The sequence below is a fragment of the Balaenoptera acutorostrata genome, chromosome 9 (assembly GCF_949987535.1).
Source record: "Balaenoptera acutorostrata chromosome 9, mBalAcu1.1, whole genome shotgun sequence".
Taxonomy (NCBI): domain Eukaryota; kingdom Metazoa; phylum Chordata; class Mammalia; order Artiodactyla; family Balaenopteridae; genus Balaenoptera; species Balaenoptera acutorostrata.
Window position 1 is genome coordinate 55156462 of NC_080072.1, and position 13712 is coordinate 55170173.

Below are 13712 nucleotides of genomic sequence, written 5' to 3' on the forward strand. Positions count from 1 at the left end.
TTCCCACTGCTGCCAAAGTCACCTTTGCTAAAATCCAAAACCTAATCCTCCTTCTTCATTTGCTCATAGGATAAAGGAGCTGGCCCAGCCTACCTACCTGGTACACCTCTCACCATTCTATCCTCATCCAATGAGACCTCTAAGTTCTACCTGCTCAGAACTGCTGACAATTTCTCTTCTGTACTTTTACTCAGACTGATCCCTTCCCCATTTAATGCCCATTCATCTTTGAAGATTCAGCCTAGCAGTCCCTTCTCTACTGAACCCTTTCCCTGATAACCCTCAAATCAAGTAGACTTAACCTCTCTCTCCTCTGTGCCCCACCAAACCCTGCATAGACTTTTTGTTAGGGCACCTATAACTTTTCAGCTCACCTGTCTCTGCCTAATAAACATAAGTCTTCCAAGAGCAAGGACTACTTTGTCCTCCTAGGAATTAGCCAGATATAGAGCAGACACTAATCAATATTCAGTGGATTGAAAATGGTTTGAGACAATACATGTTAATATGACGTGGAGGAAGTGCCCTGTGGAGAGAAAGATTAGTGTTAGACAGAGTCTGTGCCTTCAACAGTTTTAAAACCTAAAGACAGACAAGAGGCCTTGTGGGTCCTCAGCTCTAACAGGGAAGTAACAGTACCACTTCTGCAGAGCTACTATAAAGATTACAGGCAAAAATGCGTCTAAAGTTTCTAGCAGCCTGCCAGGCACATAGGAGGCACTTGATTAACTACTACTATTGTTTCTAATGGTGAAAACTAGCACCTTTAGTGAACATCGAGAGAATTTTTAGTTTACTGGTCGCAATCCATTTGCAGTTTTCTTCATTTGGCGGAGAATTAGAAGCTCACCTGTTTACATGTCTACAACTGACCTAATTTGAAAAGCCAAAGCTGCATTGATTACAGAGATGGCTCTTTAATCCTAGTGGACATTGCTGGATTATTTTAGTTTTATATCCTGGACACAGTGATTCTTTGTGATTATAGATTTAGAACTATCACTGGCTTGACTTTTTTTGAAAGTTCATAGATGCATTAGATGCCATTTTTTTCTAGGACAGCAACCAAGGATTAATTGTGCGTATCTTATCTCCTCTCCTCTTTGTGGGTTAGTTTCAGTAACATTATATCTAACTGCGCAAGGTCAACCAATGATCTAGAAAAATGCTTTGCACACAGTAATTCCTCAGTAAAAATTTCCAGGGCAGCATAAGGCTTTGCTGAGTTAGGTGCCCAATGTGGTTTCCATGATTAGTCTCTCTCCTGCTTTTCTTCCCTCCCTTCTGATCACTCTTTTGTCTTTTTCACGGTTATCCCTTCTGCTGTCAGTGCCCCAAATACATGTATCCCTCAGGGCTCCATTCTCTGATGGCTAATTTTCTCTACTTCCTCTCTAGGGATGATTTCACCTCCTCCCATGGCTTTAATAATATCCACAGGATGTTTCAAATCACAGCCCGATCTCTCTCTACACTTCAGATCCATTTATTCAGCTGCCCCTTGAAACTTCTTGTCAGATATCTCATAGACAACTCAAATTCTAGATACTAAAAATAAGCTCAACTTCCACTCCTGACTTTTTTCTCCTCTACATTCATCATAGAATTCTAAATAAAAGTCTGTTCCTTTTTTTAAAAAATATCTTTATTGGAGTATAATTGCTTTACAACATTGTGTTAGTTTCTGCTGTACAACAAAGTGAATCGGCTATATGTATACATATATCCCCATATCCCCTCCCTCTTGAGCCTCCCTCCCACCCTCCCTATCCCACCCCTCTGTTCCAATGACTAGGACCACTACCAGTTACCCAAGCCAGAAAAAAGTTATCCTGGATTTACCCTCTTCCTTGCATCTCAATTGGTCATTAAGATCTGTTTTTCAGTAACTGTATGTACTATGTTATAAATCTCCAGTCCCACAGCCTCAGTTCCGGCTTTATCATTGTCCCTGGATTATTCCAATAGGCTCGTTATTGAAAGGTCACCCTTTCTCTAACCTCCCCTGGTCACCGGTCAGTGGGACATTAATAAAATTTAAATCACATTAAACTATCATGTAGTTCCTCTACCTAAATTCCTTCAGTGACTCATTTCTTTAAAAAAAAAAAAATCCAAACTCCTCAGCCAGGGATATAAAACTGTTCCTAACATGACCTATGCCTACCTCTCAGAGCATAAAAGGTAAAGGAATAGTAAAAATAAGAGCAAAACTTACTGAAAAGGGAGATGATCAACAAAACCAAAATTTGATTCTTTGAAAAGACCAAGCAAATCTCAATAAGACAATTATGAAAAAAAAGAGAGGGCTTCCCTGGTGGCGCAGTGGTTGAGAATCTGCCTGCTAATGCAGGGGACACGGGTTCGAGCCCTGGTCTGGGAAGATCCCACATGCCACGGAGCGACTGGGCCCGTGAGCCACAACTACTGAGCCTGCGCGTCTGGAGCCTGTGCCCCGCAATGGGAGGGGCTGCGATAGTGAAAGGCCCGCGCACCGCGATGAAGAGCGGTCCCCGCACCGCGATGAAGAGTGGCCCCCGCTCGCCGCAACTAGAGAAAGCCCTCGCACGAACCGAAGACCCAACACAGCCAAAAATGAATAAATAAATAAAGTAGCTATAAAAAAAAAAAAATTAAAAAAAAAAAAAAAAAAAAAGAGAGAAGGCACCAATTAATATTAAGTATGAAAGGGGATGTAACTGCAGATAAGTAGAGATGATTTTAAAATCCACAAGATAGTGCTATGGTGACTCTTATGTCAATAAATTTAAAAATTAAAAAAAATTATAACATTTCCTAGAAAAATATAAATTACTAAAATTGGTTCAAGAAGAAATACAAAAGCTGAATAAATGAATAACTATTAAAGATATCAAACTGGTAGTAAAAAAATAGTCTATTCATGAAAAAGACACCAGGTACAGAGAGCTTTACAGGAGACTCTTATCAGATATTTGAGGAGGAGTACTTGTTATAAGAATTGTTCCAAATAACTGAAAAGGAGAAAAATCTAACTATCTAACTTTATAGACATAATCATGATTCCAATACTGTACCAGACTGATATAAACAAGGAAAAGATTTTAGACTAATTTCACTTATGAATATATATGCAAACATTTCAAATAAAAAGTAGCAAAAGAATTCAGCATCACAAACTATATTTTTATTTAAGTAAGATTTACCCCAGGAATGGAAAGATGGTTCAGTATCAGAAAAATCTATTAGCAGATTAAAAATAAAAACCATAAGACCTTCTCAGTTGATGCCAAAAAAATCATTTAATAAAATTCAATACCAACTAATAAGAACCTGCTGTATAAAAAAAAAAATAAAATGGAATTCAAAAATTCAAAAAAAAATTCAATACCAATCCACATTTTTAGAAACCCCTAGTAAACTAGTATAAAGACAAGTTTCTTAACCTGATATGACGCAATATTATAATGGCACAGAGCAATCCTCATACTTAATGATGAAACTTAAGAAGCATTCCCATGTCTCAAGACAAAAGCCTATTATCAAAACTATATGGGGCTTCCCTGGTGGCGCAGTGGTTGAGAATCTGCCTGCTAATGCAGGAGACACGGGTTCGAGCCCTGGTCTGGGAAGATCCCACATGCCACGGAGCAGCTGGGCCCGTGAGCCACAGCTGCTGAGCCTGCGCGTCTGGAGCCTGTGCTCCGCAACGGGAGAGGCCGCGATGGTGAGAGGCCCGCGCACCGCGATGAAGAGCGGTCCCCGCACCGCGATGAAGAGTGGCCCCCACTTGCCGCAACTAGAGAAAGCCCTCGCACGAACCGAAGACCCAGCACAGCCAAAAATAAATAAATAAATAAATAAATAAAATAAAATAAAAACTATATGGAGGGACTTCCCTGGTGGTGCAGTGGTTAAGAATCTGCCTGCCAATGCAGGGGACACGGGTTCGAGCCCTGGTCCGGGAAGATCCCACATGCCACGGAGCAACAAAGGCCGTGCAGGAAATGCAAATCAACACTACAAAGAGGTAGTGAGCCTGTGCTCTAGAGCCCACGAGCCACAACTGCTGAGCCCGCATGCCACAACTACTGAACTAGAGCCCGTGTTCTCTAACAAGAGAAGCCACCACAATGAGAAGCCCACGCACCCCAATGAAGAGTAGCCCCCGCTCTCAGCAACTAGAGAAAGCCCGTGCAGCAACGAAGACCCAACGCAGCCAAAAAGAAAGAAAGAAAGAAAGAAAGAAAAAGCATTAAAAAAAAAACTATATGGATATCCTCACCAGTGTAGCAATATACATACACACAAAAATATATGAATATCAGAATGAAGACAATAAACTGGTATTTGCTAAAAGTATACATTATCTCCATAGACAGTCCAAGAGAATCTACAAACAAAATTAGAGAGTGTGGTAAAGTTGTTGAATACAATAAAAACATATAAAAATTAATACATATGAGCAATAACAAATTAGAAAATGTAATAAGATATATGCTTGAAAATAGGAAAACTAATTTTAAATAGCTCAGAAAAAAAAGATGATAGTATGGCATTAGCTCAGATTAATGGAATACAACAGAGATCTCAGAAATATATTCAAGCATACGCAACCCTTATGTGATAGAAGAGATATCAGTGGGGATATTAATGGGGAAAAGTTGAACTGTTAAAAAGGTTATTGGGATAAATGACTTTCCATATGGGAAAAAGGAAAATCAGATCCCTGTCTCATTCCATACATAAAGCTAAATCCAATTATATTATTAGAGGCTTAAATATAGAAAAATAAAACTTAAAAACTATTGTGTGTGTGTGTGTGTGTGTGTATGTGACTTTTGTGGAGAAAATTACAAAATGTAAGTGAAGGACAAAAAGACAAATAAATGGCAAGCAATACCACGTTTGTATATGGGAAAACTCAATACCTTAAAGATAGCAAACCTTCCCAAGCGGTGTTTTCGCCAGTAAGTCTGAAGTTCACCTGCATAAAAATTACCTAGAGTGCTTCTTACAATATAGATTCTTAGGCTCCATTTTAAAAGTACTGAATCAGCATGTCTGAGGATGAGGCCCGGGAATCTGCATTTTAGAAAGCTCTCCAGATGATTTTTTTGTGTACTAAATTTTGAGAACCTCTGTCTTAAGGGAAGAGGTCATAACCTGAATTGCACATGAGAATTATCTGGGGCAGTTTGAAAAGATTCACATGCGCAGGCTATACCCCAGACCAATTAAATCAGAATCTCTGGGCAAGGCAGCTATGTAACAGCATTTTTAAAGTTCTCCAGTGATTCCATTATACAGCCAAGGTTGGGGACCACTGCCCTGGGTGAAGGTGCACCTAGAGTGAGGTCTGTAAGGTTTGCTGCCCTTCCCCATTTGAACATTTACTTCTAGTGCTAACCAAGTAGGAATCCCCCTTTATTTTGATTAAGGAAAACACAATTTCTTTACATAGGGTTATCACTTTTTGGTATCTCCAGTACCCTGTCTGATACATTGCAGGGGCTTGGTGGTCATTTTCCAAAATTAATTCAGCTAAATGAAACTGAATGAAATGAATCAATATGTAGGCGAATAAATTTTTCATCTAACTTTAAAAATTTCACTGGATTCAACAAACCTATATGATAGTTAGGCACAATGTTACACTGTGAGAGATAGAGATGAACAAAATACAGCCTTTCCCTTCAAGTGTTCCTATCTGGTAGGGGAGGCAGATAGAGACAAAAGTATCTTACAATCAAGCAGACAATGAGAAGTGTACAGAATACGAAAAGGGAATAAGAGAAAAATTAGTCCTGCGTGGCAGGACCTGGAAGGCGTTGTTGAAGACTAGTATCTGAGATTGGCCTTGAAGTATTGCTGGGATTTAGTCAGGAAGATCCTAGGGAAACGGGCAGTTGCCCTGTAGGCACAGGGCAGTTCTGTATAGCATAAACCAAGTCAGATGGGCCTTTCTCTAACCTTTATGGAAGACTGCAGGGTCGATAGGAAAGGCTCTTTTTCTTTCTGATTTCCTTGTTACCGCTCTCATTTTTCAAGTACTATTTTGCCTCTGGTTTATTAATTCTACCTCCTGGTGCCCCAGCTGATTTCTTCCAGGAAAAGTTGCTCATTAGCATTGCTATGGGGAGCACCTGCTACCCCATCTATCACTCTTAACCGATGGCTGGGGCAATGGGGTTGGCTGAGAGAGGAATTTTAATCCCCTCCTATGACTCATCTATTTCCTAACTGAGAATGCTAGGTCTAAAGTCACAAATAGCTGTGCAATAAAATCCATCCTTACCATTAAAAATAACGAAGACATGTTTCTCAATTTTATAATATCATTTATGTAATATGAATGTATTGAAAATCAACTTCATGATTGAGAATAATTCTAAAGATACCTCAGATACCACTTGAATGCAAAAAGTCTCAGGCTAGTGTGGATAGATTATGAATTAAATGAACTGTTGAACAGGGAAGGTTTCTCAAAACCATAGTGTCAAAGGACATTTGATGTTATCTACTGATTGTACATTGCAGGAGAAAACCAAATAGCATGTATATGACTCTGGATGCTGAATATATATTTTACATTATGTACCAATATATCAAGCTGATGGATTGTATATCCTTTCTCTATTTAAGCAAACTGCACACACTGATGTTACGTGACAGATGTCATTTGTAAAGCCCATGGGATGAACCAGTCACCATGGTGTAAACCACCATGATTTATGTAGAGTGGCAGAAGAAAAGGATTTGCCAATCAAATTATCAGTGAAATGTAGCCCAGCTTGGCTTCTAAGGTGATGTAAGGCTCATCTACAGAAGACATGGAACATACTTAAATTCAGGAGATATTTAGAATCCTAGCAAGGAAAAGGATGTGAGAGAATAGGGGGGGAAAAATCAATGTTCCAGATAAGCCTATAATTTCCAGGCATTTTTTTCTTTATAGTATACTTAATTAATTGATTATCTTATTTCTTCATATCTACTTTCACCCAAAGTGCATTTCCCTATTATTAGTTAATTTTTCTTCTGGAAGAAAAAATAATGTTAAATTTCACATCAAATTTGTCAAGTACTTAAATTGTCCATTAAAGAAATTGATGTTTCTTAGCAATACTTATTCTCTTAATGCTTCAAAACCCTTCTGATGATACAGCAAAATGGAACTGCTGATCCCAAAGTCATATGCATAATTAAATTTTACAGATGACTCAAATTAGAAAAAAATGCTTTTTGAGGTACACAGAGATTTTTCTTGACAGGTTGGTGAAATTCTGATAGCTATGAAAAATAATCATTCTTACCAGCTGCAAGAGCATAGCCTGCCCCTATTCAATCAAATCACTTGCAGGATGTGTGTAATTCTAACTGTAAAGCATGACATGCTTACTGCACAGTTAAGGTGTTGTTTGGGAGGAAAGAGGCTACACAGAACAAAGGTACAACCCAAAATATTTGGAGTGAGCTGTGTCTGAAGGGTGGTTTACGCCCTGACTGTCTGAACCATCATTTATGAACAAAGCAAGTCCTACCAGCCTGGAAACATAAACTGAGTAGGATCGTCAAATGAGATTTGAGAATCTGGATCTCTCTTGATTGGCATTGACTATATTGAGGTGAGGAGAGGTAGATTCTGTCTGGTAGGTGGTAAGGTTCCACCTGCCGTAGGGTGGTAGACTGGGAGTAGGATGATGAAGAGGCCAGTCCAGAAATCTGTGATGTTAGGCCAACCTTAGGGTTCTTAGGGAACAAAGGTAGGGCCTTGTAAACAACAAAGCCATGACAGAGTCATAAAATTGTATTTTGGCTTTGTTTTTTTATTCCCCTTGCTTATTTGTTTCCTTTCTTTTCTTTTTGATCCTCCTTGGGAACAGCACAAAGATTTTGTGAAAATTCCACCTTCTCATAGCTAGAACCAAGGAAAGGATCCATGTCCTTGCCTGACCCAGAGCTTTAAAAGGAAGTGGTGTATTCCTGGGGGACCAGTGTGGTCATGATAACAAGACACCAAGAGACAAATGCCAGGTGGGAGGTGGAATTCGGGAAGAAGGAATAGGGGCCAATTGATTAACTGCCCCTTTTCATTGGGAAATGCTCTCCAGAGGTAATACCTGAGTGGGGGGCAGATTTTGTCTTAACAAGAGAGGATGTCTATCACAGCTATTCTTCCTCAGCATAAGAGGGAGTGTTTGTCGTATTTAATGGAGAAGGACATCAGTCTGATGAGGCTACGTATAAGGTCATGGCAAAAGACACTAACTCTGCAGTCCTCCTGTCCACGCCCTCCCGCAGGAAGGAGGCAACTGGCTGTGGCATTGATGAAGGACCCCATAAGCCACAGTTTGAGCACCTCTAGCTCAATTACTCATCGTGTACATCCGCTTCCCCAGAGACCCCAAACCCAATGCCACATATTCAGAGTCAACAGTGATCTGTTAGCTAATTGATTCCATTTGAAACATAAGGGCAGGACTGAAAGCTAAGCATTCAGAAATACATATTAAATGAATGAAGGGTGAGAAAGCAGACTGGAAGGACTGAGGCTGCAGCAGAGGGAGAATTCTAGAAAAAGAGAGAGAGAATGAATGAATGAAGAAATATGCTCTTGTTTGAAGGCATTCATTTAAAGGGAATTTAAATGTGCTGAAGAGGGGGTTCTTGGTGGTAACAGAATGAGAACCACATTTGGCAAACATGAAAGGAAAGGAGATGCATCAATAGGGGAGAAGGCTGGAAGTGTCTGGGAAGTGGAAATCAAAATAATGAGGCATCATGCAGAAGGCTGGAATGGAACCAAGATGTACTAATTACCTACCATGTGCCAGGCATAATTCTCCTCCTGAATCATCTCATTTAATCTTCAAAATGCCTAGCACAGTGCTTAGCATATAGTAGGTGCTCAAAAATATGCTGAGTATTTAATATTAAATCAATACATGAGCAAACAATCTAAGAGAAGAATCTATTATCCATCACGTCTTACAGATAAGAAACCTAGGCCAAGAAATGTTAAGAAACTTGCCCAGCGAGTCACAGCTAGAGGTGTAAGGAATCTGCCTTCAGCGTTAAGTGGCTGAAAGAGGAAGGTGCTCTATCTATAAGGGACTGGCAGGGACTCTAGAAAAGGGTGTGGTGCTTGGTCGTCTCCCAGGGATTGAGATAGAGGGGGTAAGAATGAAGGGCCAAGTGAACCGGGCTAGGGAGGAGAGGAAGGGGGAGAGATCACTCTTCTTTGGGGAGGACTGGCCCTGCAGGAAGGCGCCGAGGCCCTTGGGCGGCAGCTGAGCCAGCAAGGGGCAGCATCCAGGCTAATGCAGCTGGTGAGTTGGGTGGGGCAGAATGGAAGCACAGCCAGTGAAGAAACTGCAAAGGTCTCTGTTGGGCAGGCAGGGACTCGGGGTGGGGCAGAGATGGGGAAAAGATGGCTGAAGTGGTTAAGTGAAAGACTTTGGCAAGATGGGATGGATAATACTAACAGCTTTCACCAAAGAAAGAGCCAAAGAGCAGTCGGCCAGGGCTGGGGAGGGGGAGGGGGTGTGCTCTGGGCTGGAGGGGGAGGCTGACAGGGAGGCCTGCGATGCAGAGAATCTGTGGGAGAGGGTAAGGATGACCAGCCCCGTGGCCTGAGCTGCGGGCCGCGTCTCACCTGTAAGAGCTGCTCACCGCGCTCGCCACCTCCTCGCGGATTTGCCTGTTGAGGGCGTCGGCCGCCGCACGCCCCTTGCCCCCTTCGGGGGCCGTGGCCTGGGCTGCGGGCAGCAGCGTCTGCTCGTGCCCCTGGCCCTCGGCGCGACGCAACATCCAGGCGGGCCCAGGCTTCTTGCGTGTGTCGCGGTCTTCCTCACTGGTCGCCCTTCCAGCCGCAAGGCCACCTGCTCCTCCAGGGGCCGCCTCCTGCTCCTGGGCCTCGGCGGCGGCCTGCACCGGCCAGCGCTCCTGGCTCTGCGGCCGGCGCTGGGGCGCCCCGAGCACAGGCGCCGCCGCCTGGGAGGACGTGGGGATATGCACTGGCTTGGGAATCCACGGGTGGTCCCCGCGTCGCGGCAGCGGCCAGGCGCGGAAGTCCTTCTGGTACTGGGTCTCGCGCTCAAAGGGCGCGTCCGAAAGCTGGTACTCGCTGCGCGGCCGGCAGCTCGGCTCCGGCCGCTGCACCTTCCAGGCGCGGTAGTCCTGCCGCATCACCGAGTCCGCGGGGCCCGCGCTGGAGGTGGAGCCGGAGCCAGAGCCCGAGCCCGGGCCCGGGCCGCTCCGGCCAGAGGTGGCCCCAGCCTCGCGTTCGCCGCTAGGCCCCGGCGCCGGCCCTGTTGCCCGGGCAACCGCATCCCCTTCGCCTTGGGCCGGCTGCGTTTCTATGGCGACCGCGCGCGCCGAGGGGGGCGCGGGCGCCGGCTGCGCAGGCTGCGCCGGCTGCTGGGGCGGCGGCTGGGCGCCCGGGTGCTCGGTGGCCTCCGAGTACTTGGTGAAAACCAGCGGCACGGCGATGTCTGCCTTGTCCAGCTGGTTCCAGAAGCGGGCGATGCAGCAGGCGCGCGTGATGCACGGCCACGCCATGGTGCTCGCCGCAGAGCTAGTCCTCCCTCTTCTTGCTCGATTCTAAAGCAAGTCCCTAATCTTCCTCCGTCCCCTGGCCCTCGTCCGGCCAATCTGGTTCTCACCGTGTTTTCCTTGGTGGCCTGAGCTACCGCGCCCTCCTACCTCAGAGAGCACCCGGGAAGGTTGGGTGGGCAGAGCTATCACTGAGAAAGTCCGTAAAGTCCCTCGATGCCCGGCTGTAAACGCCTCCGGGAGCCGCCGCCGAGGTCTCCAGAGCGCGGTCTGCTGTGGGCACCGCAGCGTGAGACACCGCGTCCCGGGTCCCCGGGCGAGGGCGTCTGGGACGCGCCCCTCCCTGCGGCTGCTGCGGCGCTCAGACCCCTGCCAAGCAAGGCAACGCGAGGCAAGGTGGTTGCAGGCTTAAGCCATAGCGCAGAGGGACGGCCGGGCAGTGTGGCCGCAGGGGCCGCGGACAAAGCTCTATCTTCTCCTTCCCGCCGGCGTCCAGTCGCAGCCGGCCACCTAGCAGGGCTCAGAGGATATCACGTCTCGAGGAGACCGAGCATTGCTGCCGCCACCGCTGCTCCCAATGATGCTGCAGCCGCCGCCGCCGCTGCCGCCGCTGCTGTCTCTGCTGCGGGGAAGCGGCCCCACCCTTTTCTGCCGGTCAGCAGAGGGGTGGTGGTGGAGGTGGGGGGGGGGATCCAGGAAAGATGCTGAGAGAAAGCGCGATGCAGAAAAAAAATCACCTGCTGTCGTCAGCGCGCGCTGCTGGGAACTCGCCCTCTCTCTTTTCCCTCCCCCCTCTGATCTGGCAGCTCCTCCCTCTTCAGTTCCTAGGCAACAACAGGATCTGGGGCCTAGGTAGGTTCAAGTACCAGGCTCCTTATGACTTGCAGTCCTTACACGGGTTGCTTCCCAACTGGGAGCCTCAGGCTCCTCTTCTGTGAAATAGGGTCAAACATGTGGGAAGGGTGGGGGGGATTCAATTTAAAAATACGGAGGAAACCCCTAGTGAAATGTCTGTCCCAGAATATAGGTTTTTTAAAAAGGAAGCTCCTGTTATTGGCCAAAGTCTCTGGCCTGGATTTGAACCCCTTTGGCTGGCTTCTGATCCAAGCACTTGTCAGTCTTATCCACAGACCTTGCTCAGATGTGGAAACAGGAACCTGCAGACTGATGGTACCTTAGCTGTTCCCTTCCTAGGGGACCCTTGGGGGAAGGAATGTCTTAGAGCTTCCCAAGAACCATTCAATCCCTGTTCAGCCCAGGGGCCACAGTGGAGGGGAGACAGTGAGAAGTAAATTCTTGAAAGGGGCCTAAGTGGGGAGGTCGGGGAGGGTGGGAAACAGCGAGATCGTGTCCTGGGAAAGGGTAGGCCTGACATGCAGTGGCTTTCTGCCATATTCCTGACCCCTAGCCTTTGCTTTTCTTCTACCTGGGAGGCAGAAAAATTTTGGAGTCAGATGTTCCTGCTTTGGCTCTGATACTTCCTACCTGTGTCACTTGGACAAGTTGGGTCATCCCTGAACTTCAGTCTCCTCACCTATAGAATGGAGGAAATAATAGCTACCTCAAAGTGGTTTTGTGAAGATAGCTAAGGACTCAGAGCAGAAGCTGTGAGTCAAATCAGATCCCAGAGGATTCAAATCCTGGCTTTTGCATGACTTAGCTCATGGCCATGGGCACATCACTGCAACTTCCTGACATTTAGTTTCATCTTTGAATGGGGGTGCCAGCTCTCAACTCACAAGGTTGTTCCGAGAATTAAAATGAGATAATCACTAAAAGTGCTTACCACAATATCTGGAATATACCAATGGCTCAATAAATGGTAGCTATTAGTATTCACAGGACCCACCCTGGGAAACCCATAGGTGGAGCTTCCCAAGCAGGCCAGGCACTTGGACACCTTCTCCAGGAAGACCTCTTGTTCTTCTGAGTATCTCCTTTTGGTATCTCCTTGCACTGTTTCCCACTCCCTACCCCTAGCTACATTCACTGGCCTACAGCTCTGTTTCTCTCCAATACAGACAGTTTTCAGCCTCAGTTAAGCTGGGGGCATTGGTATCTATGAGGGAAAAAGTCATTTATGTGTTTAGATTGGGAATTGATTGCAAAATACAGCTTTTTTTTTAAACCTTAGAATCAAACGGGATGAGAAGACAGCTCTAATTAGTCAATTGTCTGCTGAACTTCCTCCTACTTGGGTCTTGGCCTCTTGGTGATTTGATTTGAGTTCCACAAATAAAATGATGCCTGGCACTGTTTTCAGTCATAAGGAGATATATTTCTATAAACAAAATAATCTGGTCTCACCCTTCCTCTCCCCAGTTCTGCAGAACTCCCTGGGATTTGGCTTCTGCCTTTCCAATAATTATTTCCAAAGGTAAAAAGATGGACTAGCAATTGGAGTTGGAGGTCATTAAGAGTCATTGAGACTTTACCCTTCCTTAATTTAGATGCCCACTCTGTGCCTTGGGCACTGTGGAACACAGATGAATTCTAGCTCTGGGGGAGCCCTCAATTACAGGGGTGCATTATGAAAGGACTGGGAGATAGATACATAAATAAATAATTAGCAAATAGTATGGTCAGCATAAGAGAGGTTCATTCACAAGGTGCTGAATGAATGACTAATGACAGATGAGTAGGAACTCTCCTAGCAGAAGTGTAAGTAAGAGTGCTCCAGGCAACTTCATCATCAATATCACCTCCCACATTCATTCATTTGGATTTTCTAAACATGTTCAATCATACAACTTTCCTGAACCATACAATGGCTCAGTGGGATAGTCAAGTCTAATGGTTGTCTGTTACGTGGCTTGCTTAGCATCAATTCTGAAGATAATAACACCTCCTTATTTGATTTTGGAGACTGCTCCTTTTCTAATTTCAGTCCATATGATTTGGGTGGGGTTAACCCTACTCAGTCCACTTCCAGATGTGACTATGTGACCCACACCTGTTTGCCAGTCACTGCATCATGCTGGCCAAAGTGATAGTTTACTGATTGACATGTGATCCACATTGGACCAATTGGAGGAAATCCTAGACTTTAGCTGAAACTATCTGTAAAGAGCCACTCTCTTTTTTACTGAATTGCTACATGGGAGACCATGAGGCTACTGTTGTTAGTGACCATCTTTGCCATCACTGGGGGAGGCTGCCTGCCTAAGGCTGGTGAT

At 45.2% G+C, this 13712-nt stretch overlaps 1 protein-coding gene across 1 annotated transcript in view; it reads right to left on the reverse strand.

Annotated features, from left to right (window-relative positions):
• MAP6 (microtubule associated protein 6) overlaps positions 1 to 11237 on the reverse strand; it is an 87988-nt gene extending 76751 nt beyond the window's left edge. Inside the window, exon 1 of the mRNA XM_007194069.2 lies at positions 9638 to 11237. Within this exon, the coding sequence (XP_007194131.2) occupies positions 9638 to 10542 (905 nt within the window). The 5' untranslated portion in view covers positions 10543 to 11237. The remainder of the gene's footprint in view (positions 1 to 9637) is intronic.
• Between the last annotated feature and the right edge of the window lie 2475 nt (positions 11238 to 13712).